This window comes from Medicago sativa, chromosome 2 (assembly GCF_051527215.1).
Source record: "Medicago sativa cultivar Bolivia chromosome 2, Bolivia_mono, whole genome shotgun sequence".
NCBI classification, from domain to species: Eukaryota; Viridiplantae; Streptophyta; class Magnoliopsida; order Fabales; family Fabaceae; genus Medicago; species Medicago sativa.
In genome coordinates this window covers 18,204,167-18,224,440 of record NC_140750.1, presented here as the reverse complement: position 1 = coordinate 18,224,440, position 20,274 = coordinate 18,204,167, and the positions used below count along the sequence as shown (strand labels likewise).

At 32.5% G+C, this 20,274-nt stretch overlaps 2 protein-coding genes and 1 pseudogene across 4 annotated transcripts; 2 read left to right on the top strand and 1 right to left on the bottom strand.

Annotated features, from left to right (window-relative positions):
* The first annotated feature begins 1,581 nt into the window (after positions 1 to 1,581).
* LOC146945157 (polygalacturonase At1g48100-like) lies at positions 1,582 to 8,909 on the top strand. 2 transcript variants are annotated; one of them, XM_085743526.1, is made up of 7 exons: positions 1,582 to 1,712; positions 4,867 to 5,340; positions 5,740 to 5,907; positions 6,003 to 6,047; positions 6,157 to 6,364; positions 6,466 to 6,547; positions 7,995 to 8,909. In XM_085743526.1, the coding sequence occupies exons 2-7, from the start codon at positions 4,942 to 4,944 to the stop codon at positions 8,500 to 8,502; spliced, it is 1,410 nt and encodes a 469-aa protein (XP_085599652.1). In that variant the 5' UTR covers positions 1,582 to 1,712; positions 4,867 to 4,941; the 3' UTR covers positions 8,503 to 8,909. The 2 variants fall into 2 exon arrangements, with proteins under 2 accessions (XP_085599652.1, XP_085599653.1); XM_085743527.1 differs by lacking the exon at positions 1,582 to 1,712 and adding an exon at positions 4,526 to 4,727.
* A 722-nt stretch (positions 8,910 to 9,631) lies between these two features.
* EMB2786 (COMPLEX 1 LYR-like protein) lies at positions 9,632 to 14,144 on the top strand. The gene is made up of 5 exons (XM_085743525.1): positions 9,632 to 9,714; positions 9,849 to 9,914; positions 10,017 to 10,061; positions 13,439 to 13,536; positions 13,763 to 14,144. Exons 2-5 carry the CDS (start codon positions 9,861 to 9,863, stop codon positions 13,851 to 13,853), a joined length of 288 nt encoding a protein of 95 aa, XP_085599651.1. The 5' UTR covers positions 9,632 to 9,714; positions 9,849 to 9,860; the 3' UTR covers positions 13,854 to 14,144.
* A 676-nt stretch (positions 14,145 to 14,820) lies between these two features.
* On the bottom strand, positions 14,821 to 19,014 carry LOC146945155 (boron transporter 1-like; annotated as a pseudogene). Its single transcript, XR_015026257.1, has 13 exons — positions 18,781 to 19,014; positions 18,481 to 18,563; positions 18,180 to 18,372; positions 17,967 to 18,105; positions 17,648 to 17,813; positions 17,361 to 17,527; positions 16,911 to 17,084; positions 16,672 to 16,767; positions 16,373 to 16,510; positions 15,822 to 16,141; positions 15,468 to 15,735; positions 15,140 to 15,225; positions 14,821 to 15,098 (listed from the first exon to the last, which is right to left on the bottom strand). The product of XR_015026257.1 is annotated as a boron transporter 1-like (transcript).
* Between the last annotated feature and the right edge of the window lie 1,260 nt (positions 19,015 to 20,274).

Here is a 20,274-nt window from a genome sequence, read left to right as displayed (position 1 = left end):
AAAAAGTTTAGCCAAAACAATGCTTACAAACTTAAGGAAAAATTATCTTTATTACATGCTTTTTTCAAATGGTTAATAATTTTTATTTGTTGACGAACATATATTAACAAAATATAAAAAATAAAAATAAAAAAAGAAGTTTACTATTCATGAATCAAAGCTGATTCATTTTAATTGAAATATATTGGCTTTAACATTATTAATACATTGAATGTTTATCTTTTAGTTGATGTTTTCTTTGCTGAATTTCTTTACTAAAATCTTGACACTCATCAGCATTCAAAAGAAAGCATATACCATTCATGTGCTTGGATATCTGCATTATTAATAACAAGGCAAAACACCTGTTAAAGTAACTTGGAACACCTAACAGCATTTCCACATTACAGCCTAATTGGTACTTATGCTTAATTAAACCCGTCATAAAACCAAATGCAAACAAGATTAAGTTTAAACTAATGGGTTATTTAATGTCACGGAATCAGACACCAGAATACTGTGTTTTGTTCCCATTCTTTATATATGTTATCCACATCACTATCTTACAATATAAAACATTACTAAATCTTTCTTTTTTGTTAAATCGAGTATCTTCTACGCGCAGTTGCATAGATTAATCCTTCAAATCTTATGAGATTAATTTAAATAGGCGGCAAACTCTCTATAAGAGTTTTAACGCTGCTGCATGTACAATGCTCGAATAGAACTCAGGACCTTGATTAGGCTAAACAATGGTCCAATAATATTCGATTGTCAGTGAGGCATAAAGCGAATTTGGAAATATGGGTCTTTTTTGTCTACATATGGAACCTTTTATGTTTGTAAAAACTAATAAACAATAAATTATTCGTCTGTGGGATCAAAGTTAGGATTTTAATAGTCTTACTCTTAAGCTGGTCTTAAAGTTAGAATAGACTCATGTCATCAAACATGAGTAAATTGTAAATATATAATTGTTTTTTAGAAGAAAGTAAATACCATTTACTTGTTGAAATCCAAAAACCAATAACTAACAATATAATCAATTATTCAACTTTATATTAATGAATGAATCCACTAACAATTCCATTCGTCCGTGACACACAAAATAAAAACAGCATCCCGTGAAATATTCTCATCAACACGTGTCCTTCTTCTCCTCTCATGAAAAATAAAGTAATGTGACCACAAACTGAAAATGAAGACTTTCTTAGTTCTTGAAATTTCTGCAGAATCTTCTTATAGCTGCATGTGAAAATACTTGCATAAGAATTGAAACTATGACCATACTATACACACACAAACACGTAACGATAAACCACTAATAACATGCCACGTGTTATAGCTTATAATCGCAAACACTTTTGTCACCTCAGAACACAAAAAAGTGCACTCACGAATCTCTCTAGTCACTTAATTGGTTTTGTTGTTTATGAAGTTTCTTTATCTGTTCTTTCACCTGTGAATATTTGTACACACGTGACATGTTAAGACAAACATGAGTTAGTGAGTGAGTGCATATGCTCAAATATTTTCACATAATGTTGTTTGTTTTAAATCTTCATTCTTCTATATAAGTCCCATTTATCATAGACATATTTTGCAAAACATACACATACATAATAATCACAAAATTCATGTTAAGTCTAATGCATTGGATTGTTACAGCAATTTCTTGAGCTTAAAGAAATTGAAGAGATAAAATAAGCATACCCTTCATTTCTTATTATCAGGTGAATTTAACAAGTCTAGTTAATTTTTCAATGTTGTTTGTGTACTTGAATGGTCACGTATTATATATTTATAGTGTAAAATTATTTTATGCACACTTTCGATTGTATGGATGTACTTTGTGTAATATAAAAACATGGCACACAATGAATGCAATTTGATTGCACAAAATTCCAACAATATTTTTTTATTGTGAACTTTTTTCAATCGTAGATAAAGTGATAAACACCGCATAAAATTCACATACAGAAATAGAAAATCTCAAGTTCAAAATCGGGACACCAAAGATATTAAACCTAACAATTTTAGCATTTGTCAACTAAGAAAGCTCTAACAACCAATTAATCAATCATGCAATTTGGTACAAATGAATTTCATCACAAAATGCACAAAACAACGTGTACAATTTTTAAAGAGAAAATTGATGCTGAATTTAGTTTTCAGAAAAACTAACTTGGACACAACCTCAAATTAAAATATTTAGGCACACAAAAAAAATTTAAAAAAAAAAAAGAGAAAATAATTAAACGATGTAACTAAATTAATTTTATTTTTTGAGGGAAACTAAATTAATTTTTTTAAATTTCTTTTCATTTGCGTGCCCAAACATTTTTATTTAGGATTGTTTTCAAACTTGCTTTATAGACTATAGTCTTTGGTGCAAATCAAGAAAAGTAGTTTTATAGGTTAAAGGATACTAATCATTTTGTGAAAATGATTTTCGTGCATGACAAACATATCATTTTCTTCAATACATATATTTATATATATATAGGTTTTAATTTCTATATGAAGGTCACTTTCCATGTTCTAACTCTGCTTGTGTATCTTGGCTTTCTTTACCCTTGTTTTTGGTTTGAATCGTAGAGAATTTGATTCCACCCGTGAATGCCTTAATTCTATTGTCGGGTACCAATATAAGCTCCCTACAATAAATTCAGGGCCACAATGAGCTAAACAACAACAAAGAGTCACGATATGGTTTTCTTTTACATCAACACTATATTCCCCCATTTTACACTTCTCTTTTGTCCAATCAAAACGAATCTCAAATTACTAAAGCAAAAAAAATTGGTGTAATACTTGTTTGAAACGTTCACATTCCAATCTCAATAATTAATAATTCAAGTGCAATTTTTGAAAATGTGAGTATTAATATTTATCCCCCCAAATGTTACACAACATAGTGGTTTATATTTTCTTATTATCACCAAAGAAATTGTTATTAACTTTAGCATAAAAAATGTATTTTGGTATAAACTGAAGTGGCATTAATTCAAAATTAGAACGTGAATCCTCTAGGGCTGCAACATGGTGTTGCAGCCGTAGAGGATTCAAAACACATCAAATATATGGCAGTGTCATTAGGATTAATTGTTTTAAATCAAGTAAAATAATCGACTAATATACGAGGAAACAAAATATATTAGAGAGTTCTTAATTTAGCAAGAGAAATTTTTTTTATTCATAAGTGGAAGTTAAAATTTTGTTTAACTCAAACTAGTGAAGTTGTTGTGATTCTATATATGCAAGTTCAATTGTTTTTTATGTCTTCCAATAGAATATTAGATAGATCTCTTACGTTTACGATTCTCATGATGCGTAGCTTTCTCTTTTTTTACTATCTGCTAGTACTTTAATTTGGTCGTTAGATTTCTGGTTCTAACTCATATATAGCCATATATACTCACATGCAATATCTTATATAATGTTGATTTTTTTTCTTTGAGCAATGATATTTGAACAACCATTTGTTAACAACTTTTGTGACAACCTTTTTTTCCTCTCTTTTTATTGGTTAAAAACAATGGAGAGAGAAAAAGGAAGAGAGAGATTAAGAATATAATGTGAATATGAGAGACAAAGTTGTTTAAAAGTTGTCAAAAATGGTTGTATAAATATCATTTCTCTTTTTCTTTATGGAGTTGCATGTGTTGGTTTCACCTTTTTCAAGGTAAAACTCGTAAACAAAGATGTACGTATGACTAGGACAAAATTATATATGAAAATCTAATTTTCAGCTTTAAGAATTATTTTAATAATTTTCTTTGAGAGTATACAAAAATGGCTTTTATCTTCATTATTCTAATTTACAATGCATTTAGCCTTGTTACAATTTTAAAAAGTTATACTCATTTTTTACACAATTGGCCCTATATGTGTGTGAGTGAGTGAGAGAATGAGGGTGTAGAAGTGTGGTGTACAATTTCTCCTTCCTTTTTTTTATTTTCCTCATTATAATAAAAATGAGGTATTAGATTAAATAATATACCATGGGAAATATTTCAGTTTCTGAAAATTAGTCAATTTTTCTCAAAGTAACAAACAAATATACTTTGTCTAGATACTGTTCTTGCCTTTTCACCTAAGTTTTTAATTATAGGCTTATAGCATTATATATATATATATATATACAAATATTTATAAAATTGAAATTTAATACTCATTTAGTGCATGTAATCAGTTGCCATAATTCAATTACTTGAAATTCAAGAAGCCACATTGTTATTGAGTTTTTTTATTCTAAGTACTGATAACAATTTATTTCTCTTTTGGGAGCTTAATTTGAGAAAATATATCTGAACAGTGGAAACTCATTTGAGTTGGTTTGGTGGTAATGACTTGGGACTTGGGAATGTGTTTATTCGCAAGGTCTCAGGTTCGATTCTCCCTAGTGCTAGTTTAAGCAGACTAATTTAGCTTCTTCAACAAATAAACAAAGGAAATATGGATGAACAAAATTGGAGGAATAAGAAATAAAAACATAACAAATGAATAACATAATTTTAACACAAAGTCATGTACATTTAGAATGAAAGTAAGAAATTGGTCCAAAAAAAATGAGTTTGGAGAAAAAAGACGCATAAAAGTGTTCCTAAAGAAATTTGACCTCACAAAAGGTCTAAAAAAACTTCCAACTGTTCCTTGAGACACTACACTTTTGATCAACCATTAATCAACACGTGTCAACTTTATGTTTGAGAACTTATATCTTAGCCATCATACAAATTCTCTTGGTATAAATAATAACCTTTAGATTCATAAATGTCTTACTAGGCCAATTTGCTTTGATTTTTCTGAAAATCAGTTGAAATTTCATTTATCTTTGCAGTATTAAAATTTCTAAGCTAGACATTTTATATTTTCTTTTCACAGATATATCATCATTGGAGAAACTTGTATGATTTAACATTGGTACAATATTCATTGACTCAAAAAAAAAAAATCACTATGAGTCTAATTCATGGATTTTTTATCCTATGGATTACAATGATTCTTTTCATCCATAATGTGGAAGGAAGGTACCATCACAAGAAACCAAAGAAAACTTCCCCAGCACCTAGTGACCCTTCACCACCTTCTTCCAATCCTCCTACATCTCCTAGTGTTCCCTCTGATCCATATCCATATCCAAATAATCCTGGAGAATCTCCTTCGGATTGCGTTTTCGATGTAAGATCATTTGGAGCAGTTGGAGATGGTAATGCTGATGATACAGCTGCATTTAGAGCAGCATGGAAAGCAGCTTGTGCGGTTGATTCAGGAGTTCTTTTAGCTCCTGAAAATTACTGTTTTAAAATCACTTCTACTATCTTTTCTGGTCCATGCAAACCAGGACTGGTATTTCAAGTAAGAATGTTTCTTGAATTTCCTTTTATGGTCACAGTTGCGTTGCGATCCTTTAAATTTTAGACAAATGTGGCTGATGTAGCTTCAATTATGGTTGCAAAGGCTGCCGAAACTTTAATTTACGCTGTGGTCGCAATTGCAGTTATAGACTGCAATTTAGAATCACGATCGTGGTTTTAAATTGTGGTCTACAACAGTAATAGAGGCCGCAGCGTAAAGGATTTTGAAGTCTCTTCAAAGTCATTGTAACTATAATTTTGACTGCATCAGCTGCATTATCTCTAATTTTGCCGCAATATAAAAGTTTGCAGCGTAATTGGAACCGCAATTTAACATGACCATGATTATGTAAAATTTAATTTCCTATATAATTAACTAACAAGGTTGAAATGTATACAGATTGATGGTACTTTGATGGCACCAGATGGACCAAATTGTTGGCCTGAGGCAGACAGTAAAAGCCAATGGCTTGTGTTTTATAGACTTGATCAAATGACTCTAAATGGGACAGGAATTATTGAAGGCAATGGAGAACAATGGTGGGATCTTCCTTGCAAACCTCATAGGGTAATAATAATAATTATTATTAAAACTTTATTTTTTTTATTTATTTATCTAATGTTAAAAACTAAAATTCTAGTAATTTTTCATTTTCATTTCAGAGTCCAAATGGAAAAACTGTATCAGGACCATGTGTTAGCCCTACAGTGAGTAAAATATTCAGAATTTACCTTAACCATTACATCACAGTTTCTTTTTTTTTTTAAATATGAAATGCCTTATAATTTTTTTTCTTATGAAATATCTTGTTTATAGATGATAAGGTTCTTCATGAGCTCAAATTTGGTGTTAAGAGGGTTGAAAATACAAAATAGTCCTCAATTCCATGTGAAATTTGATGGTTGTCAAGGAGTATTAATTGATGAATTGTCCATTTCTGCACCAAAACTTAGTCCCAATACTGATGGAATCCACTTAGGAAACACAAGGGATGTTGGAATATATAATTCCTTGATAAGCAATGGTAAATAATAAAGATCATTGTCACACTTTCTCAATATAGAATTTTTATTCTATGGTTTTTTTATTTAATTATGTCACATAATGTTACATTTTATTTAATAGGTGATGATTGCATTTCAATTGGTCCTGGATGTTCAGATGTGAATGTGGATGGTGTTACTTGTGCTCCTACCCACGGAATTAGGTATGTCACATAGTTTCTGTTATTTTAGTTAAATTGGGTTGTTAACTATCAATTAATTATGATTAATTTAGGAATAAAATAAAAATAAGCTACAAACTTAGTTGATGGTATTCATATAAATATATACACCCAAATTCTGTGGTCCAAAAATCATTTCAAAAGGCAAAATGAATGAAAAGTGACTTTAACCTGTAGTGTGAGTGTAATAACTCTTGAAGGTGTCTTATAAGATAGCAATTTATCTTCAAGAAAAATAAATAAATAAATAAATAAATAAATAAATAAATAATGGAACATTTTTGTTTGAAATAGAAACCTTTCTAACTTCAAATGATCACAGGATTAATTTTCTTCTTTTAGAGATTTATGTGACTATAGTACTTTAACAGTTGGAAGTTTCAAACTGCCAATCATTAATGTGACAATAGTTTTTGTTCTTCATTTCTGTAATTCTGTTTTGTCCCCTGCTCCTAGGTAGCAATCTATTACCTTGGGGACTAATTTTTTGGACATGACTTTTAAAGATGTTGATTTTGTAAAACTTATTAACATAAAATTGAGTTTAAAGAAAACTGATTTATATTCATATGATTTTATTTTAAAATCAAAGTTTATTATTTTAGAGGTATAAAACTGATTTTATATGTTTGGATGTTATAGAGTATAATTGATATTGTCTCAAAAATTAACTCTAACTTAAGCTAGAATTTTGAGCTTCTAACTCTCCAATTGTTTTTAAGATTAAGTTTTTTTTTTCAATTCACTTTTACATAAATATATACAACAAAAAATAAATTTACATTCAACGCACTACTTATACCACAGTTGATGAGAAGTACACACTTAGTGGACTAAACATGTTATAACATCTACGAAAATGTCTGATACTAGAGACCAAAATAAACTTGAAAAAAAAAAAAAACTCTGAAAACATTTACAATCTTTCATAAAATAATTACATAATTGCAATCAGTGTCATAGATTAGAAGTTGTTTTATGTCGTATGGCTTGATTCCAATTATGTAATCATTTTATGAAAAATTGTAAATGTTCATTGAGTTATGAGAGTTCTTTTTTTTCTTCAAATTTATTTTGGTCTCTAGTATACATCTTCTTAGAATTATTTTGGTCTCTAGTATGAGACATCTTCCTAGAAGTTACATGTGATGTGCTATTTTGGAACCTATGGAATTTTGAGTACCAGAGAAATTCTAACTTGGACACAACCCTAAATTAATTTCATTTGGACACACACTCATAAATGAAGAAAAAATAAAAGAGAATGAATTTGAATGATGTGACTAAATAATTTTTTTTTAAATTTATTACATTTGTGTATGTGTGACCAAATAAATTTGATTTGGGTCTGTGACCATGTAAGAATTGCTCTGAGTACCAAGCTTCTATGTAGCTATAATTAAAAACCTTACTGATGTGATTTCGACAGCATTGGAAGCCTTGGAGTACACAACTCTCATGCATGTGTCTCAAACCTAACAGTCCGCAACTCAGTCATAAAAGAATCAGACAATGGACTAAGAATCAAAACATGGCAAGGAGGTACAGGATCAGTAACAGGTTTAACATTTGACAACATCCAAATGGAGAATGTAAGAAACTGTATCAACATAGACCAATTCTACTGTTTATCAAAAGAGTGTATGAACCAAACATCAGCAGTATATGTAAACAATATCTCCTACAGAAAAATAAAGGGTACATATGATGTGAGAACACCTCCAATACACTTTGCTTGTAGTGACACTGTTGCTTGCACAAACATCACCCTCTCTGAGATTGAACTTTTACCTTATGAAGGTGAATTACTTGATGACCCTTTTTGTTGGAATGCTTATGGAAGACAAGAGACTTTGACTATTCCTCCACTTGATTGTTTAAGGGAAGGTGAGCCTGAAACGGTTGTGGAGTTATCTGAATATGAATGCAATAATTAAGGGAATGTGACTGAAAGGTCACGGGTTCAAGCCCTAAAAACACTCTCTTGTGTAAAAAACAGCGCAAGACTATTTACAATACACTAAATGATGGGACCCCTTCCAAACCCTACGTATGCGGGAGCTTTAGTGCATCGGATTACCCTTAATTAAGATAGTGTTGCTTTAAATTGTGGTTGCTAATATATGGAAAGTATATCTTATAGACTATATGTATAGAGACATTATAATTTATTGTGTTAGTGGGAATTGTTGTATTGTGTATGTTACTTAGGATTTCGTCCCTATTGGGGGTATTAGTCCCGTATTGTGTGATGAGTAATGAGATATAGATAAGTCTATTTTTTTGGGACTTACATTGTAATAGCTATATAGCTTGATTGGATTTTTATATATCAGGTTTCAATAATCAGCTCGTGTACCATTTCAAGCATATTTTTTTCTAGATAAGCATGTTTAATGTTAAGTAATGTTTTTTTTAAATGTTGTTTGAGTTTGAAGGTCTTCTCTATCTTTAATTAGGGTACTATCCTCTCACCTTAAATTTTTATTAGAGAAAAATAAGTAATGGTTTTCTCTTGTTTATAATGATGTCACATAATCCATAATTACTGCGGTGGAACTTTGTAAGAATAATAGAACAACTTGCACTAATAAAATATGACAATGGTGGAAATCTTATTTATAGACTTGAGAATCAAGTACGTATTCTATACAAACATGATAAAATAAAGAGTAGTGATAAAGGTGCGTTTGATTTATTAAAAAATAAGGGATTGAACATGATATTTTAGTTGTAATGTATTTGATTGTAAAAAATTTTAAAAGACTTGAACAAACTAAGGACAAAAAACTGAACAAAAAGTGAATAAATTTCTTTTATAAAAAAATTTAAATTTTTATCCTTTATTAAATCACGTCACACATTTTTCTCACAAATATATGTTTAAAATACCAAAATAACATTGGTCGGTAAACGAAAATGGATAAAATTAGGAACAACATATATTAACTTATTAAGATTATAAAAAATAAAAAAAATGTATAAAAAAAATAATAAAAGATTATAAAAAAAAATAAAAAATTATTACAAATAAAAAGGCCAAGTCGTTTCAACCAAAACGCACACGGCGTTCTTGTCTTCTTCTCTGTGCTAGTGATCTCTCTCTCTCAGCGACGGACTCCTCAGAAATTGATATTAGAATCAGGTAAGTAACTACCCATGATCCCAGTCCACCATTTTCATCTTTATTTTCTGTTTAACCATTTTTCCATTTCTGTCTCCAAGCTGTTTGATGAATTGTCTCAATGAAGTTTCTCATTTTCAATTTCCATTTTGCTGGTAATTAGTTTCGAAAATGCCTTCCCTTCAAACTTCACTCCCTCCTGAACTCGCCAACAATGCCATTAGGGTAAAATATAACATCATTTTGTTCCATTCGGTGTAAGATTTTTACCTTTGTTTTAAATTTTCAAATTTTGTAGCTGATTAAAAAAAAAATGACTATTTTCAGCTTTACCGTGAATGCCTACGACGAGCTAAATATATTGGTCATCGGGTAAGTAATTATTTCTTATGTCTCTATCAATCAGGTTTAGTAGAAGTTTTTTGTTAACTGTTTGTTTGCCATAGTGAATTCTTTTGAAATTAAATTTTAGTTTATTGGTGGTGAAAGCTCTAATGACAACAAGTAGGCTCTGTTTGGATAAACAACTTATTTTGCAGCTTATCTTATAGCATAAGCACGTATCATTATAAGTGTTTATGTATAAACTGTTTCTATCACAAAAGATAAAATAAAGTTTAATTATTTTCGTATAAGCTACAAATTGTTTACATAAGCTATCTTGGATAGCTTATGAAATTAAGCTGAAAACAGCTTATGAACATGGCATTAGCTGTTTTCAAAAACAATCTCGCAAGTGATTATGCTCGTGGATAAGATCTAATAAGCTAATCCAAACAGGCCTGTAATTGAGATCCATATATTCTTATATTTAGATGTTTAGATTTAGCATTTTAGCTAACATGGTAGCCATACTCAGATGCTTTGAGAGTTTGAGTACACAGCTTCATTTACTTGTGGATTATTTTGTTTAGAGGGGGATGTGGGGGGTAGGAGATATAATGGAGGGAGGAGACTATAGAGGAAAATTATAGGGTAAAATTTACAGACAGTTCTCTACATCTTGTTTGTAATGTTTTCGTATCACAGTTTTACGTTTTAGCAATGTATTCTAGGTCATAGTTTATTTAACTCTACATTGTTACTATCATTCTAATGGAGGTTCAGGACTTCACCGGACCGGATTCATTTAGTCGTTAATGATGGGATTTGAGATGTTGGACGGTGGAATATAAGGTGCTAGCGGCTGTGGCGATACTTGTGAGTTGTGACAGGGCTGATGGTTATTTAGGGGGTCCCTTCTGGAGATATGAGAGGGTGGACAAATGAAGAACATGGTGATGACTTCTTCCTTGCATTCTTATTCATGCCATTACTAGCGTCTGTTCTGTCTGAGTGGTGCAGCTACAATTGGCGTTGATATTGGGGTAATTAATTATGAGATCAGTGGTGGTGGTGATTGGTTGAGAAGAGATTGGGGAGACAATGATCCTAGAATAATGCCACCGTTTACAACAATGATCCTGTGACTCCATTTTATTACCTCTGGGTTCTCAAAATATGGATCTATTTTAAAATATTCTCAGTTTGTTTATAAGAATTTTTGTGTTTTTCAAAAGAGGCTACCAGTAGCAGCCTGCCTGTAGAAGACTTATGTGACTTAGAAGTTGGAAGAATGGAATACAAACATCACTAGCATTTAAAAAGGATGAGAATGATGGAAATGACAAGCAAATGTGGTCGGTTTCTTCTAATGGAAAACTCACAATTGCATCAGCTTATCATATGCTGTCAAATTTTGACAATGCTGCACAAGATGAGACTTGGTTAAAGTTGTGGAAGATTAGAGCACCTGAACGTATAAAACATTTTATGTGGATGCTCTACCATGGAAGATTGTTAACAAATTTGAGGAAGCATAAGATGGGGATTGGTAATCCTATGTGTAGGTTCTGTCATGATGAGATTGAGTCTGAAATTCATGTTTTGAGGGACTGTCCAAAAGCCACGGCACTTTGGTTGTGTGTAGTGGACAATGATGCAAGACCAAATTTCTTTGAAGGTGATTTATCTAATTGGATTAAATTTAATTTGTTTACTAATGTCTATTGGAATCATAATGTGGAGTGGAGAGACTTTTGGGCCACTGCTTGTCACGCTATTTGGAATTGGAGAAACAAGGAAACTCATAATGATAACTACCAAAGACCTTTACATGCTAAGAATATTATTATGAGTTATGTTAATGATTATCACAATGCAATAGCAAAGTCTGTTATTGTGACATCTCAGCCAAGACATTTGGAGGAAGTGGGATGGAAGGAACCACCGATTAGGTGGGTCAAGATCAATACTGATGGTGCTTGTAAGGATGGTAGTATCGCGGGGTGTGGGGGACTTATTAGAGGTTCGGAAGGCGAGTGGTTAGCGGGGTTCTCCAAATTTTTAGGGAAGTGTAATGCTTTTATTGCAGAGCTATGGGGAGTTTTGGAAGGTCTCCGGTGTGCAAAATGTATGGGGTTCACTGCAGTAGAATTAAATGTGGATTCTTTGGTGGTTGTGAATATTATTACGAGTGGGAAGGAAAGCAATGCGAGTGGTAGGAGTCTTGTTCAAAAAATTAGAAAACTTCTTCAAATGGAATGGGAAGTGAAGGTTAAACACTCGTATCGTGAAGCAAATAGGTGCGCTGATGCGTTAGCTAATATTGGATGTATCATGGGGAATGAGATGATGTTTTATGAGTCGTGTCCGACTCAAATTAACCATTTGTTAGCTGCTGATCAAGTGGGGGTTACTTTTCCGCGCTTGATTAAGATGTAATTTCTTTTTCCGGGCTTCGGCCCTCCCTTTCATCAAAAAAAAAAGGTTTTGTTACAAGTAGGAATGCACGACAAGATGTGAATGGAAAACACCCATGCAACCTTCGTTGATGCTGCAGAAAAGCCCTCTTTGACAGAACCTCTGTTGTAAAACTTCTTTAACGAAGGCAACGGTGTTAAGTTTAGGATATCTGACATCGGTAGAATAATACACATGTGAAACCCTGATAGGAGAATAGTAGGAACGGGAGATAGCGAACTGTGTGTATGTTTTATCCGAAGTAAAATTTCCTTGTTTGGTTCAAATGGAAGCTGAGTGAATATAACTTCTATTTTATCTTCCATTGTTTAGTTTGCAAGGGGAAGAGGAAAATATAAAATTAATTTACTATTATAGCCTTAAAGAAGGTGGACAGAGGAAAGAAAGTACAGTGAATGAGTGAAATCCTTGACTGATATGACTTTAGAACTAAGGCTTGCACAACATGAAAGTGAAGGAGGTCAAAAGAGGTAAAATAATACAATGTGGGTAACTAAAGATTGCTAAATATAACATGTTAAGATAGTTTTTAAAATAAAAATAATTGAAGACGATTTAGTCGGCACAATAGTTAGTTAAACAATTGTCCTTTTCTTTGCTTGGTACACTTTTCATGTATGATCATGGTGCACGTTTTAACTCATTTACCCTCCCTGGGGGAGGGTGGGCGAAATTTGGAGAAGGGTAATTCTAGAGCCTCTCCAGATTCTAATTCAATCATGTATGATAATGGTGCACATTTTAACTCATTTGGGGGGTAGAGGGTAAAATTTGGAGAAGGGGGGTTGTACTACCTCCTATCTTATTCTAAATCAGTCACTTCCATTAGTATCTTTTTCTTCCTTTCACACCTAGTAGCGCTCGTTCTTCTGAAGCACTGTACTTGTTATACCAAATATCTATCTGTGTGATAAAACTAAGAACTGTGCACTTTCTTTCTGATTCAGCAACATAACACACAGCTTCTTGTTGATATGGTGAGACAACAGTTTAAGAAAAACCTGCATGAGACAGATCCTGACAAGGTTCAAAAGTTAAAGGACGAGTAAGTTTGTGCTCTAATATATATTGCATTTATATTGTGCATCTGTTCTGGATTCCTAGCATGTTCTCTTTTCTTCGTTGGTTCTCCTTTCCCTTCAACAGATGCAATACAATTCTGATGTCTTTGTGCACAAAAAGATAGTAATTTTATATTTAATCACTTATGAATTGATTGGTTATTCCAAGCACAAAATAATATTTTTCTTTTCCTTTCTCATGTTTTGTAGTGCTGCAAGGGGACTTATAAATCACATACTGTACGAGTCTGAGAAAATTTCTGGTCGAAAATTTACCAAGACTCCTCCTAAAGAAGCTTAATTTTTATAATCCCTGTTGATTCAGTTTGTTCATCAGTGCTGGGTTTGGCAGATCAAGCATATAGACATGACCTTCCGTGATTTTTATGATGGTTGTATTATATTGTTGAAATAAAAAAAGTTGTAGAAAATTGCTCAATTGCTTTCTCTATCTGCACTCTTTTTCATATCAAGAGTGCTCAAGTTTCTTACAACTATTTTCTAGTTTCTGGCAAATGATTCAGTGTCTCGTTAACTCATCGTTTGGCAGATAATGATTCCTAAATTATGCCTTCTTGTGGCTGATTCTTGACTTTTGTATCAGTTTAGAACTAATAAACCTGGGAAGGAATCAGTCAATTTTATTCGTTTTTAAATTTTTATTGTGGTTACATTGAAAAGTGTCGAAGTTTAAACCAAGGTTGTAAATTATTATGCTTCAAATTTCTAAGTTCAATTCCTGAAACAATATATTACCAAGGAATATACAAGACGAATTTCATTTTGTTAACTAATAAGTATAACTTCATATTTTCTCAAGAATCCATTACTTTTGAGCCTGCGTATGTTTTTCATTATTTCCTTTGTACCACTGAGTTTAGTCTAAAGCTACAAAATTAAGTTTTCACTCACCCTGACATTGTTCTTCACTATTTAATTGTTAAATATGGTAGAATAATTCTTAACACACAGTGAAGTCAAGATATATTGGAATAATTTAACCAAGGCCTCCTCAAATAGTATTTTTCAGTAAGCTCCCTGATAGTATATTTACATAAATGATGCTTTTTAGAGCTTCATTCTGATTTCACTGTTGACAGATTTATGGAGACATTTGATTAGAAGTTGGTGAGATGACAAGACAATTCCTCCACAAGGTATCAAAACAAAATTCCTCCACAAGGTGCATTCACTAACCAATCAATGACAAAAAACCATTCTTGCAATTTAGCTTTTATATTATAAGAAAAATATAAAAGAGGGACCTCTTGTAACAATCCCTGCACTAAATTATATTGTAGCATTCAGATGTTAAAATATAAGCAAGTGGCATTGCCACCTTTGATGGCAACCCTTGTATTATAGGCATAAGTTCCAAACAAAAACTGTATATCAGTATACTTTATTCTCCCAACACCTCTACCTCTAGGGCTACAGTATTAGGGTTTCCTCTGAGTTGATTTACATGAGGGTTGTGTACTTATATGGTAATCTTGGAATTTGGAATGTTGTGTATTTTATCTGGTAAGCTTGGATTTTGGAAGACATGTAAACTCATTGGATGGTGTAACAGTGACGCTTATCACCTTTGGAATGCAAGTTTGTGTAACCTCACCCTGGCTTCTAGTGATAATCCCATCCAGAATCTCTCCATCATCTACAAAGGAAGTTGTCTGCATGAAAAAAAAGCAACGGAAACAGCCCAAGTGTGGATTGACTCCAGATTAGTTTTGCCAGAAGTAAACATGAGAAAAAAGCTTAGTTCATATAGAAATATAAATCATTAAAGAGATACTTCAAACTATTGATATCAATGTCATTTATATTTCATGCAATTCCATAATTTGTTTATATATAGTTTGAACACATTCGTCCATTTCTTTCAGCCAAGAAACCCTTGATATTAGCAACTTACAGCAGATAGGTTTAATGGTAATGCTGGGACCTCTTCATATATTGCAGCATCTAACTCTTGAAGGTGCACCTCTTTGAAGAACTTGGGCAGAATGTATTGTCTCACAGGAACCAGAAGCATGATCATCAATGGGAAGAGAACGCCGGCGATTGGAACCCAAGTGATACCAAAACAAACAAGCAAGTATACAGTCTGGAAGAGTGTAAATACTGCAACTATCTTGAAAGGTACGGCTTCCACGTAACTTGCATGGCATTCCTCCAGAACTCTAGAAAAACATCTGGTTAGTGAATCACTCAACAAATTTTCCGAAAGAAAAGAAAAGAAGACGGGAAATGGTGTGAAAGACAATACTTGTATCTTTTGCTCGACACAGTAAAAATAAATAAAATTCGTTCCCAGAACTGGTTGCCAGGTAAGTTTTCAATGGCCATGAAAGCAAAATATCCCCACAATACAGACGTTGGAATCATTTTCAGGAAAGACATAGCCGCTACACATCCTCCTACCATCAAAGATTGAAGCAAGTTGCTTACTCGCTGTTCTTCAACCTCAACAGGCAATAAGTCATCAATTTCTTTCTCAACATCAAATATTGACTCATCAACTGCATTATTTAAGCTTCCCGTACTTGATGCCAATTGAATTGTTGATTCTTTCAACTCTTTTAATCCCTGTCAAAACAAAGTTAGGCAAGATATTAGTTGATGTATGGTATTCAGTTTCTTAAAACATATAATAAAGTTACATGACGAAAGATTCTTTTGCATCTGTCCTAGACTTGTGACTGTCAAAACACAAAGCAGAACTTAGGAATTATACTCCAGAAAATTGCTATCAACTTTGATTATGTCAAATAGTTTAAAGGCAGAAGGGGGTGGTAAAAAGACTTCAATCATACATACCTGAGTGGACGCTTGCTGGTCAGTTAGAGGGGTTTGCATTTGCCAGTAAGCATCTTGCATACTTCCATATACTTGTCCTAAGGGTTCTTGTTTTCTCATGCAATTTCGAGCTGTTGCAACAAGCCGGTTTCTAAGTAACTGCAATAGCCAATAAGAATGGTCCATCATTGCACCATAAACCTGTAGGCCTACCAAAGCTTTTAGTATTGGAAGTGTAATGGCAACATTTATCACAGTCAAGCTATAAAACAAGAAAACAGGAAACCTACTTCAATATAAGTATGTATGCAAATGTATACCTGGTGCTTCAATGTAGCTAAACTTTTGGTATGCATTGGAGATTGTGGAATGACACCATTTGATGGCGGTATTCCAATTAGACCACATAATAAGACCTGTCAAATATATGTAAAAAAACACATCATATTCAGTTTGTGGACAGGTTAGAAATCCAAATTTTCTTAATCGCAAGAGGAAATCGAACAGTTTAGGCAAAGAAAGATAGGAGTTTCAAATAAACCTAAGAAGGATCATGTACCATGAATCCCAAAAGAAGTAAATCATAGTGGAAAGAAGGTGGTTTTCTTAAATTGAACTCTTTCTGCTGAGAAAGCTGAGATGCTATACTATGATCAAAATAGTAAAGCACAGCAATCATTGTAGCTGGAATAAATGCTCCGATAATATAGAGAACTGGCACATTCAGCATGTCCTGTCATTGATTTAGAATCATTTCATGAGAAATGTCCAAAGAAGTACTATGAACACAAGTGTGAAATTATTTTCTATTTTCACTTTTTATTACAGATACGCCATCTTATTTTCACTCGGTTTTGGTTTTTAAATATTTGCGTAGGAAATATTGAAAATGAAAACAACGAGAAAATATGAAATAGGTGAAAATTAGTTGAGATTTTCGCACATAAAAGTGAAAACGATTGCAGATGTCCTAACAATGAAATAATTTGGACTGATTGACCATCCATGCCTTTATGACAGTCCAGTTCTCATATGCACCATGGGACCATGGATTTGGACTGAAGAGTCTCCTAGGGATTCCTTTTGGTGTATTTCCAGCTGGTATATAAGAAACAACAGTCCATAACAGAACCATCAACGCGACACCATAGTCTGCTATGAAGCCCCGTAAAGTTCCTGCAATATGAGGAAAATAATCTATTATTGAAACATAATAAAAGAACGAGGTCAAAAGATGGGTTGAAAATATTAAATTCAGTAACTTTGAACCCTTCTAAAATTTCACACAAGTCTTACCTGATCCATATCGCCAAGACCTTGCTTTTCGGCTTCTCAATGCTGTAAGCAGAAGACCAAAGGAGAGAACCAAAGCAAACATGCCATTTCCAAATCTCCATGCAGATTGAAACTCAGTTGATTCAGGGTTTGCTCTCTCAGGTATATGAAACTCGTGAATGATTCCCTGTCAAACGCAATGGGAGAGCATCTTTATCAGATACGTTATATCATAATTCATCTTAATTATTTTCCCTTACTTTCTGCAAGAACTGCATAATCATGTTTGCTAAAGCAAAACTAACATAAATGACTGAGAATACAGAAAAATGCATCTTACTTTAATAGCCTCTTGCATGAATAGCATTGCAATGAGAAGGCCAAACAGTTCCCCTGCGACACGAGTGAACCTGTTGACGATGGAGCAAGCTCCTAAGATAGCCAATAGGAACAACAAGAGGGAAGTCCACATGCATACCCTGCCCATACAAAAAAGTCATGAGACAACAAAAATGATTATATCAATTCAAATATGAATGTGACAAGACTATACCATCCGGTCCATGCTAGGAAGAGCTTGGAACCCAAATCCGGTCTATTTTTGGCAAAGTTGAACATGAATATATACATGATTACAGTTGGTTCTGCTACACCGAGAATCAACAAGGGCTGGCCTCCTATAATAGAATGTATAGTTCCACACAGTGCAGTAGATGCTAATGTTTGTACCGCAGTCAGTATCCCATCTAGAAATTGTTGGAACACATGACATTAAATTGAATATATACTAAATTATCTAATCAGATATCTTAACAAAAACAAGATTCCATGCATCGATGAAATTAGCAATGTACCTGTATCTCTTTGCAATTGTTCTCCAAATGAAATAACTGGAATTGCTGATGCAAAAAATATATATGTGGTAGGGGCTAATATCCTAAGAAATAACAATTCAAGTGCCAAGTTAACATTCCAATTAAAATAAGAAATATGAAGTTATTAAGAACTGCCTTAAAGTATAGTAATATTCATTTCTTCATCAGCTAAATAAAGAAAGAAAAGCTTCTGTCTTCATTGAAGTATAAATCATGAATATCGAAATCCATAAAAAGAAGTCGGTGTTTTTGTTGCATGACTTCATGTGAATGATGTACCTAAAGCCTGCAGTGAGACCAACAATCCAGTCATGCTTGTAACACATCAATCTCTTTTTCACATCATTTTTAATTCCTCGAAATGGAACGGATGTGTCTTTCATAATTCTCGACCAGGAAAAACTAGGGGGACAAAGAAAATTGGAGGGTTGAAACTGAAAGCAAACAGTTCAATAAAAAGTAAATAAAAAGAAGAAAATGAGTTAGAGTGACAAATTGAAAGAAGAAAATAAAATGTGGCTTGGTAAATGAACATGAAGGTAATGCATCATAGACTCATAGTGAATCAAATTCTATAAATGAAAGGAAAAAGGGAAATATTAAGTTTTGTTAAAGATGGTGAAAGTTGGAGAAAAATACAGTATATGGTTTGGTGAAACTAAATGTTTCATTTCAAGATATATATAATCAGAAAACTGGATATTTACTTACAGTATATACTACTACTAGTATCTTATAAAAATGTGTTTATGTGACAATATGATGAATTATTATTGGATGTATGGTTAGACAGTACAATGCATATTAAACCACCTGTCAAATCATACCTAGAAAAAAAAAAATTGTCATTAGTTGAGCTTTAGACCCTAATGCTGTGGATTAATTTAATATATCCATATGGTTGCAACACTGGTTGTGCATCAAGTTCTCTCAATGCAACGGGGAAGTGGGAACAATGACAACTTGTAAAATGAGTAGGAAAATGTCTTGAGTATACCATTAGGCATAGTGATTCACATGTAAAAGATTTCATATCAAAAGATTTTATAGATCATAGATATATTCTTAAAAAATATAAAACATTATATCCAGAATTGGAATATATAAAGGTGTCTTGATTTTCACCTATAAAGAAGTTAACAAGAGAAGTAGCCCGCCGCCCCTCAGACTAACCAACTGCAATATAATTTAAATAATTCTTTTCTATTTTATTATTGGTCTAGTGGCCAACGCGCGGGTCGGATAATCAAATTTGGAAGAGTGAAAAGGAGTTGCGATTGATTTGTGTATGTGGCAATTATTCTTTATCAACAATGCTGTGATGCGTCAAGTGTGATAAGCTTCAAGCCGGGATTCTGGAAGAGATTATCACATAGAAGTTGGGGTGAGGTTAGACGAATTTACCTTCGATCTTTTAGAAACAAAGGTAACGATTTTTTTTAGTCATTTTTAAAAGAAACATTGACCAATGACAATAAAGTTAACTAATGAAATATAAATCAATAACGATAAAATGTGATATCAATTATAAAGAAAAAAAATGTGCGACTCCAAAAATAAACTATGAACCAATTAACATCAAATGATACAACTGGCTATTTGAATTTATTTTATTTTTTTTAAGACTTAACACATACATTAGTAAGACCGAACACATACATTATCATAAAATATAAGCCTTTATATACACATATTATTATATGAAGCCAATTTAAAGAAAATGCGAAATTAGAAGCCACCGTCATATTTGTACCCAAAAAAAAAAAAAACATT

Coding starts and splice junctions, on each gene's coding strand:
- LOC146945157 (XM_085743526.1), top strand. CDS start 4,942: ATGAGTCTAATTCATGGATTTTTTATCCTATGGATTACAATGATTCTT. Junction 6,048..6,156: donor GACCATGTGTTAGCCCTACA/GTGAGTAAAATA, acceptor TCTTGTTTATAG/ATGATAAGGTTCTTCATGAG. Junction 6,548..7,994: donor GCTCCTACCCACGGAATTAG/GTATGTCACATA, acceptor TGATTTCGACAG/CATTGGAAGCCTTGGAGTAC.
- EMB2786 (XM_085743525.1), top strand. CDS start 9,861: ATGCCTTCCCTTCAAACTTCACTCCCTCCTGAACTCGCCAACAATGCC. Junction 9,915..10,016: donor TCGCCAACAATGCCATTAGG/GTAAAATATAAC, acceptor GACTATTTTCAG/CTTTACCGTGAATGCCTACG. Junction 13,537..13,762: donor GTTCAAAAGTTAAAGGACGA/GTAAGTTTGTGC, acceptor CATGTTTTGTAG/TGCTGCAAGGGGACTTATAA.